Genomic DNA, 19,912 nt, shown 5'->3' with positions numbered 1-19,912 from the left:
TCCGATCATGCAGACATACCATGCCCCCGCACAGTGCTCGAAATCAGGCTGTCGCATGCTTCTATACTAGACAGTCAAAGTCAGAGCCCAGGGCTTAGCAGACCACCTGGCACAGTGGCGGCTGCAGAATGAGATCTGCTTGCCTGGATGCCAAGGCTGGAGGGCAGTAAGCTTCGGTATCCTCAGAGGCAGGGGGCTGCCACCTTTGCACTAAGAAGGAATTACTGATTTCTGCCATTTGAGAAAAGGAGAGTTGACCACATGGAACTCCGAATAGGTTCATGCACATGGAGCAAAGCGCTTTAGGAGAAAAGCCCGTTTTTTGCTGTCTGCCTGATACTGGATGGTTGAGAAACAATCGTGGTGGGCGGTCACGCCGCACTTGTGCAGCCCTAGGACACAGGAAGGTTTAGCCCTGGCCTACAGGGAGGGTGGGCAAGCACAGCAATCTTGTCCCCCAAAAGAACATCAGCGGCCGCTGGTGCCAAGACCCACGGGAAGGTTAGAGCTCTGGGTCACATTCGTGGAGAGAGACACAGACAGCGGCAGAGACAGAGATGTAGTAATCCAGGCTGTGTGGCATAAGAAGATAAAGCGGCCCCCCAGCCTGGGGCCCCTCCCATGGACCTCATGGTACTCAGCCTCCATTTTCTCATCTGTTCATTGAGGATGAAGCCTCACCTCCCAGGGTTTTTGTAAAGATAGGGAGACTGGCCGGGCGCCGTGGCTCACGCCTATAATCCCAGCACTTTGGGAGGCCGAGGCAGGCGGATCACAAGGTCAGGAGTTTGAGACCAGCCTGACCAACATGGTGAAACCCCGTCTCTACTAAAAATACAAAAATTAGGCAGGTGTGGTGGCACGTGCCTGTAATCCCAGCTACTCAGGAGGCTGAGGCAGGAGAATCACTTGAACCCAGGAGGTAGAGGTTGCAGTGAGCCGAGATTGCGCCACTGCACTCCAGCCTGGGTGACAGAGCAAGACTCTGTCTCAAAAAAAAAAAAAAAAAAAAAGATCGGGAAACTGTGCCCAATGCACCAGAAGGTGGTTCCTCGGTGCCCATGAGTGCCCTTGCCCTCTGCCAAGGGTACTGAGCTATGTGCCCTGTGTCCTTGATGTGCACTGAGAATTCATTGCTTGCCACCTTCCGTCTGATTCTAATTTCAGCATTTCACAGCTCACTTTTGAAATAGCATCTTTCATCCCCAAATGTCTGTGCACACTGCAGAAATGAAAACAGCCCCTCTCTGAAGGCAGAAGTGTGAGATCCGGGTTCTCTATTTTCCTGGGAAAACAAGAGATCGAGAAGGAGAGATGGGGGAGGGGGTGGGAAGGTTTGGGCCTGAATCAGGCTCAAGTTCAATGAGCATGTGTTAAGCTCCTGCCATGTTCCCTGGGCTTTTGCACACAGGGTGTTATTCACCTTCCCTGTGGTCCTCTGGGGGAGGGTCAAGGTCCCCCTGGCAGCTGAGGAAACGGAGGTTCAGCGATGTGGAAATCCCAGCCCATGTTCACGAGGCAGCAGAGCTAGGAATCAAACCCAGCTCTCCTTCCCTCTGCCACATAGCCTCCTCATCGGGCTGGTGCTATTTCTACTCCTCCCCCCACCCCGAGAGAAATGGATGCACAGTTTCTCTGTGTGGCTCCTATGGGCCCCTTCGCGCTGTCCTGCTTCTGCTCAGCTGATCTGCGTGATTCTGCACCTGCCATGTATTTTCAGTACCCCAGAGAAATGGCCAGAGCTCATCCCGGGCAGCTCTTGCCAGTGATGCAAAATTACAACCCATGAGCGATCGTGGGGAGGGTATAGAGTGGGCAAAATTCAGACGTGACTTCCCGCCTTGGGCGCAGCGGCTGCCTGGCCAGCTCCCCCAGGTGGAGCAGAGCCAGGCTGAATAGAGAGAGGCTGAGTCAGAAGGGAGAGTCCTTGGGCATGCAGCTTAAGGACGCAGGCTTGGGAGATGAACCTGGCTGATGTTCAGTTTGGGTGTCACTCTCCTTAATGTACTGTAAACTGTCACTGCGGAAGAGCCGGGCGTGGATGCCACTTGTACTCACAGCCCTTGTTTTCCTTCCCCGGCTAGGTCCTTGCTGCAAAAGTTCTCAACCTTGTGCTGCCAAACTTGTCCCTCGGGCCCATCGACTCCAGCGTGCTCTCTCGGAATAAGACAGAGGTGAGAGGCTTTCTGAAACCCCAGGGGTAGCTTGGGTGGCTGCCCCCATGGGGAATCAGAGTTTTGGCTCCAGCCTTGGCATTCTCTGCTGCCCTTTCACTGAGGCCCTGTGCAAAGTGACAAGGACACAGTGGCGCATTAGACATGGTTGGCTTCAGGTTTGGGTGAAAAGGGTGGGTTGGCTATGATGCCTGAGCTGTGTTCTAAACATGAAAGGAGCCAACAGTGGAAGTTGAGTGTGTGCCAGTCAAGTCTCTTGGTTGCAAGAGACAGAAACCCATGTCAAAGTGATTTAAGCAAAAGCAGGGATTTTGTGGTGAATGGAACTGAAGGCTTCAGACATGGCTGGATCCAGGGCGTCGGAAGTCTTATTCTCCATCGGTCTCTTCCCAGCTTTCATCTCTCCTGGTTTGGCTTCGTTCCCAGACAGGCTTTCCCCCAGTGAAGGCCAAGAGGACCACCAGCAGGTTTACCTGAGCAACCCCAGTGGAAAAACAGCACCTCTTTCCAGCAAAAGTCTCAGGGCTGATTCTTACTGACTGATTGTCCAGGCCTGGATTATTTGTCCAGGAAACAGGGGTGATATCATCCCCACCCACTGAGAGTAGAGGAAGGGATCCCTGGGGGTAACTCAGAATAGTGGTAGCAAAGGAAGGACAGACCCATATTGCAGATGAGCAAACTGAGCCCATCAGGTGGGATGACTTGCCTGGGGTCAGCCAGTGGTGAGGCTAGCCTGGGAACGTGGGTAGGTGTGGTCTCCAGCTGTGCTCTGTCTGGGTGTGGGAGTGGGCTTGCAGCTAGTGGGAAGGAAGCATCCAGAAGACACCAGAATTATCTTCATGATTAAGCAAATAAGTTTGCCACTCTTCTGCCTCAGTTGCCCTCTTGCTTTAGGAGTTTGAAATCAGTGAATCACTGGCTCCCTAAAGGGCCCTGGGAAGTGGAGTGCAGTGCTCTGGCATTCTGGGGATGTTCCCAGACTTCCTTGGGCTGTTGGACTCTAGCTTCATTATAAAATGTGGCCTCCTGGACCTCTGAGTCACTTAGAGAGTGGGCAACTCAAGAGGAACAGCCCGTGATGTGTAGGAAAGAGACTTTCTAGATCAGGGGTTGAAAACTCCCAGGCCTCTGAGGGCCAGCTGCTTGAAAATCAGACTGGTGAGAGATTCTAGCGAGCCATGAGGCCTGTGTGGAGCCAGAGAGCATCTGATCCATCCAACCCATCCACATTAATTTAAAATTCTAATATAATTTGGTTTTTAAAGCCCACAGTGCCTCCCAAACCTAGAAAGGGCCAGGTTGGACCCATCAGGGACCAGTGTGTGGCCCCTGGTCTTTCTGAAAGAATATCTGAGTAAAGGAAAAAAACTTTAATTCCAAAAAGCAGATTCATACAGTGAAAGAGCACAACTTTAGGACCCAGAAAGACCAAAGCCAAATATACACTGTTTGATTTAATCCTGACATGAATGAGATTGACATTAACCCCATTTCACAGATGAAGACACTGAGGCTTGGAGAGGTTAAATAACCTGTTAAAGACTGCACAACTAGTCAGGGGCAGAGATGGGATTTTAGCCCATTTTATTCGAAAATCCATGCTTTGGTGCCTCCCTTTAGCTAGTAATTATGATCATTAAGCATTGTTTCCTGTTTTACAATTGATTGCTGGTCCATGCAGCCCATGGCTGTGGCCATTGCTCTCTGTACGGGACCCCTTTGTCAGGGAAACTCAGTGTGGGGCAGGGGCTCCTGCACCTGCCTGCATCCCTCATAATGGCTCTAGCTTGAAGGTGTGGTATCTGGTGAAACCAGTGATCTTTGTAGCAGCGGTGCCAGGACAACAGTAGGTTTGAGAAAGATGGGTCAGGGAGGGAGAGGCCTCCCTTTAAGACAAAGCACCCAGGTGCAAATCCAAGTTGTTTATCTGAACACCTGAAAACACACGGGCAAAGAGGTACTAAAAAGAGATTCCAAACCCTCTGTATTTAAAAGCATCCAATTTCAGATCTTTTCTCTCCTTTTTGCAATAATGAGAAATTCCTTGGCCTTACTCAGGATGGAAGCACCTGGTGGGGCTCCCCTCCTCTGTTCCTGCCCCACCCACAGCCCCCATCCGAGCCCTCCTGCCTCAGATTTCTGGCTGGCCAGGTCATCAGTTATTTAGAAACACTAATAAATGTCCCTGCTGAGAAGACATGAGGAAGGGAGGTGGCCGGTCAGCCCCAAGGCTGGACTGCAGTTGGAAAAATCAAAAGCTCGCCTTTCCCTCCCTCGCCTGCCGCAGCTCTGCGTCTCCCTCTGAACGTTCTGCTGAGCTTTAAAAATAGCAACGCTGAGGGGAAAATGTGTTAGGAAAGGCATCTAACATCAGGGTGTCTTGAGGCACATCTTTAGCTAAGACATTTCCCATGGAACCCTGCAGCTATAAAAGCCTCAAACGGAAAAGAAATGTTTGCCTAACAAGCTGAGTGAGCGGGACTACGGGGAATGGGCCACTGGCCGGGAATCGAGGGTGCAGTGCAGGGGCCTGGGACTCGAGGGTGCACAGGCCCCAGGGAAGATCTGGAATTCTGTCTGAAGGGAAGCAGATTGGCTCTGTTGCCAGAATGTCAAAAGCAGAATGTTTGGTGTTTGCTATGACAAGCATTCTCACAACCCACCCAGGACTGCTAGCGGGCTCTCTTCACTTGCGTCGCCCCACAGCTGCCACCCTGTAGAGCCACATTCTCCCTGCATGTGTGAAGCCTTCGGGAAAAAAGGCATAAGATGACTTTTTATTGTCTCAACACTACCCAGTGCACAATGATGGCATCATTCTTCTGTGCCAGACACTAGAGCCCTTCTGGTCTCACCGTGACCCCAGGAAGTCAGTCTTATTACCAGTATTTTAGTTGTAGAACTGTGGGCCCAGAAAGGGCAAGTCACTTGCCCAAGAACACAGCTACTCTGGGCCAAGTGCCCTTGGCACTCAAACCCAGGGAACAAAGAAGTTGCTACACAGACATTTATTATGTTTGTCAATATATTTAGGGTCCCTGATCAGAACATCAGAATACTGACATGGTAATCATTCCACCCCAAAAACGCTTTGTCAGAATGTGATGAATCCCTTCCTACTCTGAGAAGCCTTGAACATGATTCTAAAGGGTTCTATGGCCAAGGACGCTGTGGGAGGAGGTGAGGAGGAGAGGTTGCTCAGCATCTGCCCACGCCCTCAGCCATCCACATACTCAGGCGGAATGCACTGCTTCCTCTCCCAGGCTGTGGAAGGGGTGGAGGTGGGAGGCAAAGAGGCCATGATTCTGAGCACACCTTGTGCTAGGAACCTCAGCTGCTTATCTCTTGAGGACACTTGTCTTCTAGAGCCCAGTCTCTGTTCTTTATAAGTACCCTGGGAGGCCCTTCCTGTGCATCTGCTAATTTATATTCCCTCAGGCAGGCCATATGCTGAGTTCTGAGCACCCAGGAGCCGTGAGGAGTGGCCACTCAGCTTCGCTTTTTGCCTCCCCTGCCCGGTGTTTCAGATGTGCCCAATGTAGAGGAGTTGGCTCCAGGTCCCCCTGTTGCCTGCCTGTCCTGCACCCATGCTGCCCAGAGGCCCTCGGAAGGCTCCTGCCAGGTCTTGGAAAGCTCGGCCGTGCTGAGGCCTTTGACTTAAGCGTAACCACAGCTAAAGATGGGCTTCAGCCTCCCACACTGTCCCCAGGACACAGCCTCCCACGGGAGTTCCCTCCGAGAACGAGCTAAGAACCTTCCAGCAAACTCGGTTTGGCTAGCAGATTTTATTCTGTGGCTCTCTATCGTTCATTACTTACAATCCCCACAGCATACTTGTCTATTTGAGACAGTCTTATTACCAGTATTTGCAGCTAAAAATTTCCCAATGCCCTAAAAAAACAACAGGCACTAGTAAGTCTCTTGGGCATATGGCTCCATGTGGGGTGGTGGCGAGGGAGCGTGTGAATTGCTCTACGTTGCTTTTGCACCCTGCACCACCCTCTGTAGATGTTCCAGCTCTGGACCCGCTCCCAGCCCCACTCCTGCCAGCCACCAAGGCTGGGAGAAACGGCTGTGAGCTCACGAGAGGCAGGTCCTGGAAGTTTGATGCTTTAATGGCAGCAGAAAACCAGGGACTGCAGAGACTGTCAGGGAAGCCACAGCTGCCAGCAAGATACAGGACACACTGAGGAGTTCTCTGTGTCCAGCAGGCCCAACTGAGCTTCTTTCTCAGTACCTTTGTGGGTACGTGGGGCATGCACATAGTAGGGCCTTGGCAGTGGAGGAAAGAAAGAAGATGTGGGCTCAGTTGGGCTCCCGTGGGAACACAGCCTGGGCAAAGCTCTCTTAAAGACACCTCTCAGCTGTTGTGAATAACGTTGCTGTACCCATGGCGGTGCAGATATCTACTCCAGACCCTGCTTCCATTCTTTTGGGTATGTATGTACCCAGAAGTGGGATTGCTGGGTCATATTCTGCTGGTAATTTTGGAGGAACCACGCTGCCATTTTCCACAGTGGGTGTGCCATTTCACATTCTCACCAACAGTGTTCAAGGGTTCCAGTGTCCCTACATCCTCGCCAACACTTGTTAGGTTGTGTTTTTTGACAGTAGCCATCCTAATGGGTATGGAGTGGCATCTCAGTGTGGCTTTGATTTCTATTTCCCTAATGGTTAGTGATGCTGAATGTCTTTTCACGTGATTTTGCACATTTGTATGTCTTCTTCTTCCTCTTCTTTTTTTTTTTTTTTTTTTTTTGAGATGGAGTTTCTCTCTTGTTGCCCAGGCTGGAGTGCAGTGGTGCGATCTTGGCTTACCGCAACCTCCACCTCCCATGTTCAAGCGATTCTCATGCCTCAGCCTCCTGAGTAGCTGGGATTACAGGTGTGTGCCACCACACCAGGCTAATTTTGTATTTTTAGTAGAGACGGGGTTTCTCCATGTTGGTCAGGCTGGTCATGAACTCCTGACCTCAGGTGATCAGCCCGCCTCAGCCTCCCAAAGTACTGGGATTACAGGCATGAGACACTGCGCTGGGACCTTGTATGTCTTCTTTAGAGAAATGTTTGTTCAGATCCTTTGCCCATTTCTTTTCTTTTTCCTATTTCTTGTCTATTGTTTTTCTTTTTCTTTTTTTTTTAATTTAATTTAATTTTAAGTTCCAGGATACATATGCAAGACGTGCAGGTTTGTTACATAGGTAAACATGTGCCATGGTGGTTTACTGCACCCAGCAACCCATCACCTAGGTATTAAGCCCCACATGCATTGGCTATTTATCCTGATGCTCTCCCTCCCCCCGTGCCTCTCCTCCTGACAGGCCCCGGTGTGTATTGTTCCCCTCCCTGTGTCCATATGTTCTCATTGTTCAGCTCCCATTTATAAGTGAGAACATGTGTTTGGTTTTCAGTTCCTGCATTAGTTTGCTGAGGATAATGGCTTCCAGCTTCACCCATGTCCCTGCAAACGACATGATCTTGTTCCTTTTTATGGCTGCATAGTATTCCACGATGTATATGTACCACATTTTCTTTATCCAGTCTATCATTGATGGGCATTTGGGTTGATTCCATGTCTTTGCTATTGTGAATAGTGCTACAATAAACATACGTGTGCATGTATCTTTATAATAGAATGATTTATATTCCTTTGGGTATATACCCAGTAATACCCAAAGGGATTGCTGGGTCAAATGGTGTTTCTGTTGTCTTCCACAATGGTTGAACTAATTTACATTCTCACCAACAATGTAAAAGTGTTCCTATTTCTCCACAGCCTCACCAGCAACTGTTGTTTCTTGACTTTTTAATAATCGCCATTCTGACTGGCGTGAGATGGTATCTCATTGTGGTTTTGATTTGCATTTCTCTGATGATCAGTGATGTTGAGCTTTTTTTCATGTGTTTCTTGGCTACATAAATGTCTTCTTTTGAAAACTGTCTATTCATATCCTTTGCCCATTATTGATGGGGTTGTTTTTTTCTTGCAAATTTGTTTAAATTCCTTGTAGATTCTGGATATTAGACCTTTGTCAGGTGGATAGATTGCAAAAATTTTCTCCTATTCTTTAGGTTGTCTGTTCACTCTGATGATGGTTTCTTTTGCTGTGCAGAAGCCCTTTCTGTGCAGAAGCTCTTTAGTTTAATTAGATACCATTTGTTCATTTTTGTTTTTGTTGCAATTGGCTTTGACATTTTCATCATGAAATCTTTGCCCGTGCCTAAGTCCTGAATGGTATTGCCTAGATTTTCTTCTAGGGATTTTATAGTTTTGGGTTTTACATTTAAGTCTTTAATCCATCTTGAGTTAATTTTTGTATATGGCATAAGGAAGGGGTCCAGTTTAAATTTTCTGCATATGGCTAGCCAGTTTTCCCAGCACCATTTATTAAATAGGGAGTCCTTCCCCCATTGCTTGTTTTCATCAGGTTTGTTAAAGATCAGATGGTTGTAGATACACAGTCTTATTTCTGAGATCGCCATTCTGTTCCATTGGCTATGTGTCTGTTTTTGTACCAGTGCCATGCTGTTTTGGTTACTGTAGTCTTGGAATGTAGTTTGAAGTTAGGTAGCATGATTCCTCCAGCTTTGTTCTTTTTGCTTAGGATTGTCTGGCCCATTGTTTGCTTTGCTCATTTCCTAATTGGGTTGTTTGTTATTTATTGTTAAGTTGCAGGAGTTCTGTATATGTTCTGGATATTAACCCCTTATCTGGATATTAACCACATATACAAATATAATTCACAAGTATTTTCTCCTATTCTGTGGGCTGCCTTTTCCCTCTGCTGATAATGTACTCTGAGGCATAAGGGTTTTTTTCTTTCTGATGTAGTCCAGTTTATCTGTTTTTCTTTTGTTGCCTGTGCTTTTGGTGTCATATCCAAGAAGTCGTTGCCAAATCCAATGTCATGAAGTGGATACCTTGTGTTGGCTAAACCACGTGAAAGTAAACTGCAGACACCATGATCCTGAATGCGCCTGAGTACTTCCGCCTGGGTTGCCCAAGAGGAAGGACTCAAAACAGAGGCTTTCACACAGGACCCCATGCCATTATCACACTTAGGAAAAGTAACAGTCATTCCCCCTTGTTGTCCTCAATCTAGTCCATGCTCCAGTTTCCACAGTTGTCACCATTTAAGACTTGAGACTGCATGATTTTGCTGTTCTGTGATCAGCAGTTATGAAAGTGGTCCTGCAAGACCTGGGAATTCTTTCTTGTTTCTCTTATTATTCCTCAAATCCCTGAGCCTGTGAGAAGGCGGAGAATGTGGTGGCTGCTTTTTCCTTTCCCTTGGTGGTCACCTAGGAGCACTTCTGTGTTCAGAGCCACATTCCAGGGCCCTCCACTCCAAAGGACAAAAAGAGGTTGACTTTTTGCATCACTTCTGGTTGTGAAGACTCCGAAGCCCTGCAGAAGGAATCCTGGGGGAGGAGACAGTGGTGGGGCGGGGCTATGCAAACAGCTCTCCCCATTTGCCGGGGCTGCGACCTGCAAAGCCATTCCTAGCTCACTGCTCTTAAAAGTGGATGCTAGGACCGGACGCGGTGGCTCATGCCTGTAATCCCAGCAGTTTGGGAGGCCGAGGTGGGCAGATCACCTGAGGTCAGGAGTTCGAGACCAGTCTGGCCAACATGGTGAAACCCCATCTCTACTGAAAATACAAAAATTAGCAGGGCATGGTGGCGTGTGCCTGTAATCCCAGCTACTCGGGAGGCCGAGGCAGGAGAATCATTTGAACCTGGGAGGCAGAGGTTGCAGTGAGCCGAGATCGCACCACTGCACTCCAGCCTGGGCGACAAGAGCGAGACTCCATCTCAAAAACAAACAAACAAACAGATGCCAGGATGTCCAGGAGTTCAAACCTTCATACTAAAAAGTAATTTGGAGGAAAGAATGCTCATTAATTTGCACACCCTTGATTAAGTGGCAACTCAGAAATGTAGGCTGATCCTTGATTATCCTCTTTCTGTCCAAAATGGCACTGCAGCTTCCAGGAGAGGAGAATGTGGAGCAACATATTCTTTCCAAATGGCCCTGATCTGGTTCAGGAATTTCAGCCACCGAGGCTGGGTGCCAGCTGGGGCTGACCCAAGGCAGGGTAAGGTCATTGTGGGGACTCAGGCCTCCTGGTAGGCAGGGCTTGCTTGGATCTATTGAGCCAGGGAAGCTTTCTGCTGAGTCAGGCAGGGCCTATCTCCCCTCTGCCACCCTGCAGGCAGCTGACCACACCAACAAACTTTCTCAGGGCTCCCACTCCAGCCAGGCTAGAGCTGGAGGCTGTGACACCCCATGAGTTGCCCTGTTGTCCCTGCCGGCCAGGCCCATCAACTGTGGTGGTGCAGAGGGGAAAGAGGCGGTGGGCTCAGTGGGAAGAGCACAGGCTTCCAAAAGGACCTGAGTCTGGACCCCACTCCATCTCCTCAGTGTGACCTTGGAAGCCACACTCAGTCTTGCCCTTCCTCAGATCCCTCCAGATGACTGCACAGCCACCTAGCACAGTGTGGACCCTAGCAGGTGACAGCTGTTGCTATCACAGCTCTGAGAGAGGTCCACTGAAGGAGGGGCTGGCAAAGATACAGGAGCCTGGGGAGAGAAGCATGGATGTCGGCGAGGGTGTCTGGGCACCTGTCCATAGGAGGAAATGCTTAACTTGGGCCTTGAAGAGAGGGAACGGGGCTGCTGGCAGATAAGAGAAAGGCCGTGGAAGGGGGTGGTGTAAACGGAGATGTCGGGGCCAGTCTGTAGTGCAGACGACAAGCACATGAGGCAAGGGGTCCGGGGATGACACACACGGGACCAGGGAAGGCTGCCTGCAGGAAGGGCAGCTGAGCCGAGGGTTGATAGGGAGGGAGAAACTCCACAGGCAGCCAAGGAAGGGGTCTGAAGGCTGAGGGGACATGCTGTGCAATGGCCCTGGGGTCAAGGGGAGTGGGGAGTGTTAAGGGAGGGCAGGGATGGAGGTGTCCCAGGCCATACCAAGAAGTTAGGACTTTGCCCTGCAGCCCCCATGGGAAGCACCACAGGGTTCTTCACAGGGGGAGACAGGTACAGATCTGTGAGTCTGAAATGGGACCTACATCTGCGTGACAGGGACCCAATGCCGTGAGCCCTCTGGGGGCTGACAGCAGTGGCCAGGGTGCTACAGGCTTGGGAGAGAACGTGTGGGAGAGGAAGCACGCCATGGCCACGCCAAGCACAGCTGTTTGCAGCCTTCAGCATGTTCCAAATTCAGGCCAACTTCCACAGGACATTGACATTGTTTTTTTTTGGAGGCAGGGTCTCTCTCTCTTGCCCGGGCTGGAGTGCAGTGGCATGATCTCAGCTCAGCTCACTGCAGCCTCCACCTTTTGGGCCCAAGCAATCCTCCCACCTCAGCCTCCCCAGTAGCTGGGACTACAGGTGTGCACCACTACACCAGGCTAATTTTTGTATTTTTTGTAGAGATGGGGTTTTGCCATGTTGCCCAGGCTGGTTTTGAATTCCTGGGCTCAAGTGATCTGCCCACCTTGGCCTCCCAAAGTGCTGGGATTACAGGCATGCACCACCGTGCCCAGCCTATGGTACATTCTTATTTGCATTTAGGATATTCTATGGGCCTGGGGTTTAGCACGATGCACTGAAGGAAAGCAATGCCAAGCGGCTCCAAAAGCAAGCTATCGGGGCTTTCCACGTGTGCACGCCGAAAGGCCGTTCACTGAATGAAATGACAAGGGCCTCCCCTTTCGAGGGTCCTAAGTCTCATTCCCATTGTGGACACTGTCTTGGCCAGAAGGCGGCCAGCAGTTCCCAGCTGCCGTGAGGTCTGTGCTGGCCTCTCAGTACCCAAAGGTGCTACTTCTTGGGCTGGATTAGGGAATGGTTTGCTTATTCATCCATTGCACCAGAGTTTACCAAAGGTTTCCCCCGTGCCAGCCACCGTGCAGGCCATGCAGAGGGCAGGACAGACAGAGCCCTGACCCTCAGGTGGGGCAGACATGTGGGAGGAGATGTGCTGATTGCAGACCAGGCCAAATGAGGCATGGGAGAAGGGCTTTGGGGCAGCAGAGTCTGTGGGGGTCTGGGAAGGCTGAGCTGAGGCCTGAAAGCGGAGTAGACAATGTTATTTAAGCTAAGAGCAAGGGGCTGAAAAGCTGTTTGTGATGGGAGACAGAAGCCATCACAAGAAGATTCTCTCATCCAGCTCTTTACACCACAAATTATGTCTCCGGCCATTCAAGACAAAGGTGGGAAATGAGAACATCATCTCTGCAAAGACCTGCCAGTTCCTGTTAGGGTTCCTGCAGGTTTCTAAATTTCACAGAGATCACTCAGGTAGAGTGGTCATGCACTCTTTCTCTATTATGCCAGAGAAGGCTATCCGAGTTCCCTGTATTAGAAATGGATGGATTAAGAGAGATCTAAACAATGGAGGAAGAAGGTGGGAATTCCAGGATGGGCTCTAAAGCCCAGGTGGAAGGGTGAGGCTTCCGTAGGAAAAGGGAGGAGATTGCAGGGAAGGAGAGGCAGGAAGAGCCAGCTGTGGACAGATCTACAGGGATGAAGCCTGCTGGGTTGTATTTCTCTGTGATTAGGGGTGCATCCAGGAGGGCACATGCCTGCCTGTGCCTAGAAGGGCTCCCCTATCCCCTCTGGCTGGCTGTGAAGGGCGGTAACCCCCGGGCCCCACCAGATCACTTCACCATCTGTCAGGCCCATCTGCTTATGGTCCTCATCAGGGACCATTCCTGCCTTTTCTGAGAGCACTAGTGCCCCTGCCACCTGCATAGCTCCTGGCTGTCTATGCCCCAGCACTGACCTTCACCTTCTCCTCTCGAGACAGGCAGCAGAGCATGGTAAGTGGCTAAGAATGCTGATGGCAGTGGCAGAGTGCCTAGGTTCTTACCTTGGCTTTGCCTCTTGCTGTTTAACCTTGGGTGAGTCATCTAACCTCTCTGAGCTTGTCTCCTCATATGTAAAAAGGTAATAATAATAGTTCCTACATCACAGGGTTCCTGTGAAGATTAAATGAGCAAGTACGAGTGAAGCACTTACTACAGCACCTAGTAAAGAGTCAAGGGCTCCATGCATTAGTTATTTTTCATAGTATTCTAATTAAACTCTGATATTGCATTTCATCATGGAACAATTTAAAAAAAAAATGGGTCAAGAGATTTTACTGCAGGGGTTGTGTCTAGATTTTGCTCAACCGTAAGTGTAAGAAAACTCCCAGCTGAGGATTGCAGCTGTATTTACTGCACTTTAGTGCAAAGTTTCTTCCCACAGAGAGACGGTGCTGGAAATTCAGAAGCCCCAGCTGGTGTATTCCTGGCTGTCAAGCTCAACAGGAGGCCAGCTTGTGAAACTTAAAACCCAAGAGGAGCCTTTGGGGTCCCCTGATGGGGAAACTGAGGCCCAGGAAAGAGTAGAGCCTTACCATACTCCCAACCCCCACCCCCGGGGAAAAAAAGACTTCAGCTCTCAGCCAGTGGGAGCTCTCAGCCAGTGGGGGCTCCCCAGGAAATCAGTTATCTAGAGCCACGGTGGGGGTGGTCACTTGGACCTGGGTCCCCAGCTTGGGCTCCTGCTTCCGGCTGCCATGTCCCCAGCAGACCCTGGTCTCAGCTGGTGGGAGCCATGGTGAGCCAAACAGGAAGGTGGGGGTGCAAGAGATTGAGCCAAAGCCTGGGCCTTTGTTATTTGTTTTTAGTTAAACTTTTCATTTAAGATCACTGTAACTCACAAGCAGCTGTAAGAAATAATACAGAGCGATTCCATGTACCCATTACCCAGTTTCCCCCAGCAGTGACGTTTTGTAAAATGACAGGACAATATCACAACCAGGATACTGACCTTGACACAGTGAAGTCACAGATGGCTCCATCCCCACAAGGACCCCTCATGTTGCCCTTTTGCAGCCGCATCCCCTCCCCACTCACCCCACACCCTCCTCAGCCCTGAGAGCCGTGAGTCTGGTCTCTGTTTCTCTAGTTTTGTCACGTGAAGAATGTTACATCAGTGGAATCATGCAGTGTGGAATATTTGGGGACTGACTCTTTGGTCCCTGTTGAATGAATGGGCCCATGTTCTGGGCTTGGGCCTGGTTTGGGAGGAAGGGGCCTGGCTATCTCCTTCCTGAGAGCCACAAGCCACATTCTTAGGACTTTTGGTGGATTGAGATCTTAAGCTGTCAAAAAATCAAGGCCGTTGTGATTGGGCCAGAACTGCCACTTGAGGGGAGGGTTTGGCCCCTCTGTGCCTCAATCTCCCCATGTGGTACAGCCCTCCCCCACCTCCTGGTCCCAGTTTCCCTCTGCCCCTCACCGCCAGTCCAGGCTGTGGTTCACATCAGGGGCCTGCTCTTTCCCCGACACATCTGGTGGCTGGGCCCCAGGCCCAGAATAGGCCATTGTGTAAACAGGGTCTACGTGATCAAGACATGGAAAACGAAGCCAAGAGCAGGAAGCCGCTTGGGCCATCATTGCAATTAAACTCAGAAGCAGAGTCCCCGAGCGCCTGCTGTGCCCAGGACACTTGGGGTCAGCGGGGCAAAGCAGCAGGCCTGCTGCAGGAAGAAGGTGGTTGTAAGACATCGCTGGCAACAGGGGCGAGGGTGTGGCCCCCACCCCACAGGTCCCATAGGAGCCCTGGAGACAGCATGGGATGGGGTGGTGGCCCAGCCCAGGGCACGGCCAGCCTGCTGGAACCCATACCCCCAACAACAACAGCTTAACCAAGAGAGGGGGTGACTTCTTGGCATCAGGACACCCATCGTGTTGCTCTAGCTTCCAGGGGCGAATCTTGTCCACACGGCCCTGACTCTTTCTACGGGGCAAGGAGAAAATAAGCCGTCAACCCAGAGTGTGCACACAGCCCCTGCCTGCTTTCTATTGGCCAAAATTTGGTCATGTGACCACACCTAGGTGCAAGGGAGACTGGGAAATGTAATCTCTATTCTGAGCAGTTGTGTACCGAAGGAAACATCAAGGTTCTGTAGGGGAGAACAAGAATTGGGGCAACTAACAGCAGGCAGGTTGACAAGCTTCTCTGTGCCTTAGTTTCCTCCTCTGTGTAATGGAGAGAATGAGAGCAATTCCTCATACAGGAGAGTTATGGAGGCCCAGTGAGTTACTGCATGCAAAAACACTTAGTGCTGGGCAGATAGCCAGAGCTCAGATGTAGCTATTATTACTTTTATTACTCAATGAGACCCTGCATGTCGCAGCCCGGCACAAGCTGGTAGATGGCGCTGCTGTTGGTGACTCCACTGACCCCAAGCCCCAGGCTCTTTTGCGGGCCCTACAGCCCTCCTTCCCTCAGGGCTCCTGGCTGACCCTGGGGAAGCACCCCCTGTGGTTGGGCTTGGCCATGGGCCCCCATGAACTGCCCTACCAGTCCCGTGTCCTCTCAGGCTCTGAGCAGATGGCCTGGCCCAGCAGGACTCATGCCAGCTCAGCTGCAGGAAGTGGCTAATCTGTCTCGTGTGGATTTACACAAATGGTCTGGTTTTTGGTGCTCAGTCCCCAGCATGGGAAGGAATCCAGGGATGGCAGGGGTGACTGCAGGACAGCCTCTCCCACTTGGTGTGGTCCAGAATTCTGGCCGAGGCCTTGTAGGGGTGGCAACAGAATGGATGTAGCTCAGTTCTTGGAAATGTTGAGTCCTAGCACAGTGGGCACCCTGGTTGCCCGGGGAGCAGCTGGCAGCGTGTTCCTTCCTCGTCCCCACATGCTCTCTGACCCTCACCCAGTCCTCACCATGTGGCCCCTCCCCAGCCCACCAAGAACCCACTGGCAAGGATGACAAACATGAGTGAAGAAGCATCATGGGTCCAAGCGCGGTGGCTCATGCCTATAATCCCAGCACTTTGGGAGGCCGAGGCGGGTGGATCACCTGAGGTCAGGAGTTGGAGACCAGCCTGGCCAACATGGCAAAACCCCGTCTCTACTAAAAATACAAAAATTAGCTGGATATGGTGGCCGGCGCCTATAATCCCAGCTACCTGGGAAGCTGAGGTAGCAGAATCACTTGAACCCTGGAGGCAGAGGCTGCAGTGAGCCAAGATCGTATCACTGCACTCCGGCCTGGGTGACAGAGTGAGACTCCGTCTCAAAAAAAAAAAAAAAAAAAAAAGCATCAGGGGCTCACTCCTGCCCCCTATGGGCCTGAGAGATTCCTAGAAACTTCTCCCCTGATCCTGTGGAGGAGATGATAGAGATCAGGGCAGTGGAGCCTGAGCTGTCTTTATGGAGGCAGGAAGAGTGAAGCCAGAAACCCAGACAGGCCAGGGAGAGTAAGGACAGGGGAGAGAGCAGCCCCTCGAAAGGCAAGATCCACAGGCTGGTGGTTGAGGAGAGAGGACCCACATCCCGTAGAGGGGCAGAGATGGCCTTGGGCACAGCCAGGGCCCAGGCCTCCCTGTCAGGGCGTCTGACCACCCTGTGTAGCCCTGGGGGGCACGGAGGCCGAGCCCACCGCAGCCAGACCCACCCTTGGGCATCCCTCACCCCAAAGCCCATCGTCAGTGCCTGGCCGAAGCCCCTCCAGGGGCTTCTAGCATGGGCCCTCGCTTTCCAGCACAGAACCCAGTAAACTGTTCCTGCAGTTTACTGTTTGCCCCTCATCCACTTCCACCAGGTGGACACCAAATCAGTGGAGACAGAGAACAAAAATCAAATGCTATAACTGCTGCAGAGCTACTTTTTAATAAAATAATTGATGTGAACAATATGCTGCTGCTTATATTTTTTAAAATACAAATTAATACTTGAAATTTTCGTTTTTTTAATTTTTTTTGAGACGGAGTCTTGCTCTGTCGCTTAGGCTAGAGTGCAGTGGTGCCATCTTGGCTCACTGCAAAGTCCACCTCCCAGGTTCAAGGGATTCTCCCACCTCAGCCTCCCAAGTAGCTGGGATTACAGGCGCCCACCACCACACCCAGCTAGTTTTTGTATTTTTACAAAAATACAAAAAACTCCGTAGAGACATGATTTCACCATGTTGGTCAGGCTGGTCTTGAACTCCTGACCTCAGGTGATCAGCCCGCCTCAGCTTCCCAAAGTGCTGGGATTACAGGCGTGAGCCACCACACCCGGCCAATACCTGACATTTTCTATAGGCACCCATGTGTATGTGATACCCTCAAGCCTGAAAGGAGAGGCACTGCCAGTGGTGCAGGTGAGGTTTGTGGATGAACATGGCTGGCCTTCAGAGCCATGCCCAAGCCCAGCTGACCTGAATGGAATCAACCCTTCAGGCCAGAGCAGAAGGAAAAGCTACCAGGAAATAGGTCTGGCTTATGGAAGTGAGCCCTGCCCATGCTGATGGAACCCTCTCCTTCTTCTTCCAGGTCGACATTTATAACTCAGACCCCCTGATCTGCCGGGCAGGGCTGAAGGTGTGCTTCGGCATCCAGCTGCTGAATGCCGTCTCGCGGGTGGAGCGCGCCCTCCCCAAGCTGACTGTGCCCTTCCTACTGCTCCAGGGCTCTGCCGATCGCCTGTGTGACAGCAAAGGGGCCTACCTGCTCATGGAGTTAGCCAAGAGCCAGGACAAGACTCTCAAGGTGAGCGGCTGCCACTTGCCCACTTTTCCCCAAGGTGGAGGGGGGACAGGAAGGCAGCACCCCTTGGGGCACATCTGCCCAGACCCTCGAGGGCCACCTCCCAGGTCTCAGGATAGGGACCAGCCTGCTTGACCGAGAAATAAATAAATAAAAGGAATCCCAGGAGCCTATGAATTTCAAGAGAACACATGAGTCATTTGCTGATTGTTTTGCATGAATAAGCCTCAAAGGGAAAAAGAACAATCAAAAGATGTTATAGGCAAGAAAAGAATCTGCAACTGGGCACTGAGCAAATAAAATCTCCCGAGAGAGAGACATGTCCAAGCTCCAAGGACACATGTGATGCCCAAGCCTCCCTCTGCACCAGTGGTGGCTGCAGTAGCCCGGGAGCCATGGCCACCAGAGGGCTCAGGGCACACAGGTGCTGGCAGGACTTGGCAGAGCCTGATCCGTGAAGGGACCTGCCAGAGCTCTGCAGACAGGGGCCCTGAGGACAGGCCCTGCGGCTTGGTTATGTGGAATATTAGACAGCAAGACATATATATATATATATATATATATATATATATATATATATTTTTTTTTTTTTTTTTTTTTTTTCAGACAGAGTATCCCTCTGTCACCCAGGCTGGAGTGCAGCGGTGCCATCTCGGCTCACTGCAACCTCTGCCTCCCAGGTTCAAGTGATTCTGCTGCCTCAGCCCCCTGAGTAGCTGGGATTACAGGTGCCTGCCATCATGCCTGGCTAATTTTTGTATTTTTAGTAGAGATGGGGTTTCACCATGTTGACCAGGTTGGTCTCACTCCTGACCTCAGGTGATCCACCTGCCTTGGCCTCCCAAAGTGCTGGGATTGCAGGCGTGAGCCACCTCGCCCAGCAAAATATATTTTTTAAAAGCCACAGTGGAACACTGCATTCATCCGTGAGAGCATCACTCAGACCGCCCTTACACCAATGTGAACCCTTGCAAGTCCCTGCGAAAGGAATCCACTAAGATTGTTTATTCATTCATTTGCCCAGCTATCCATTCATTGCTTCTTTAATTCAAGTATTTATGGGGCCCTAAGTTTCTGTCAGGCCCAGAGAACAAGACAGGCAAAGGCTCTGCCCTGCCCCCCCGGAACCTGTATCCTGGTGGGATGAGCAAATAAATGAAATTCGGATGATGATGGAGAGGAGTCGGTGCCCCTAAGGAAACTCAGCAGAGTGTAGTGTAGGCATAGAGGGGGACAGGGGGAAAGCAGCACTTTAGATGGGACAGCCAGGCCTGCAGTCTGTTGGTGAGAAGAGCCAGTGGAAGAACCTTCCAGACTGAGGCAAGAGAGAGATTGAGGACCTGAGGCTGGCATAGGCACGCAGCCATAAGAAGAGCAGCCAGTGAGGATGCACCAGTCAGGGAGGCTGGTGGCAGGGGGCAGGGGAGCCCCACCACCTGGGAAGTCTAAACTTCTTCTCTTGGTTAGATGAGAAGCCACATGAGCATTTCAAGCCAAGGAGTGACGTGCTCTGATTTTCATTTTAAAAGCATCCCCCAGTGGCCTTGGGAAGACAGGAGCTGGGGTAAGGAGGAGGTAGGAGACAGTGACAACCAAGGCAGGTCAAGCCAGGCAGGGTGGCAGAGAGTGAGATCACTGTCATGAAGGACGAACCCTGGGTTCGGGCTTGCAGTAATGAGGAGGCTGCAATGAGACCGGAAACGCCAGGCAGAGAGACTGACGTGAGCAATGGCCGGAGTCCACCTGGAGATGCCCGTTAGCGTCGCACTGAAGTCTGGAGGTCCCTGCCAGGAATTCGGATGGAGATGGCAGGTCAGCAGTCTAGAGGCAGAAGGGAAGTCTGGTTGGAGATGTAAATTCCAGAGTCATCAGCCCGGGATGGATTTTAAAACCACTGGACTGGACAAGGTGACCAGGGACAGTGAAGGAGGGCACAGCCAAGCCCGTAGTCCAGCCACCTGCAGAGGCCAGTGGGTGGGGTGAGCCTGGACTGAGAAGGAGCTGCCAGCGAGGTTGAAAGAAAATCAGAAGTTAAGGCCATGGAACCACAAGAGGAAAGTGTTTCTAGAAGGTGAGAGTGAGCAGCTTATGAATGACCAGCACAATGTCCCCTGCCACGGCAATGGAGGTCCCTGGAGACCTCGCCAGGATAGCCACCATGGGTTGGCGGGAGTGGAAGTCAGCTTGGGATGAGCT

General features: G+C 51.2%; 1 protein-coding gene across 8 annotated transcripts in view; it reads left to right on the top strand.

Annotated features, from left to right (window-relative positions):
* The window catches only part of MGLL (monoglyceride lipase), a 134,056-nt gene that overhangs the window by 110,527 nt on the left and 3,617 nt on the right, over positions 1–19,912 (top strand). For 4 of the 8 annotated variants that reach the window (XM_054480645.2, XM_054480651.2, XM_054480643.2 and 1 more), the window contains 2 exons: positions 2,085–2,174; positions 17,504–17,719. In XM_054480645.2, coding sequence (XP_054336620.1) covers positions 2,085–2,174; positions 17,504–17,719 — 306 coding nt within the window. Of the gene's footprint in view, positions 1–2,084; positions 2,175–17,503; positions 18,228–19,912 lie in introns of those variants that run through there. The other 4 variants (XM_054480647.2, XM_054480646.2, XM_054480650.2 and 1 more) reach the window with 3 other exon arrangements.

The sequence above is a fragment of the Pongo pygmaeus genome, chromosome 2, assembly GCF_028885625.2.
Source record: "Pongo pygmaeus isolate AG05252 chromosome 2, NHGRI_mPonPyg2-v2.0_pri, whole genome shotgun sequence".
Classification (NCBI taxonomy): Eukaryota; Metazoa; Chordata; class Mammalia; order Primates; family Hominidae; genus Pongo; species Pongo pygmaeus.
The sequence above is the reverse complement of the archived record's forward strand: the minus strand, read 5'-3'. Positions and strand labels throughout refer to the sequence as shown.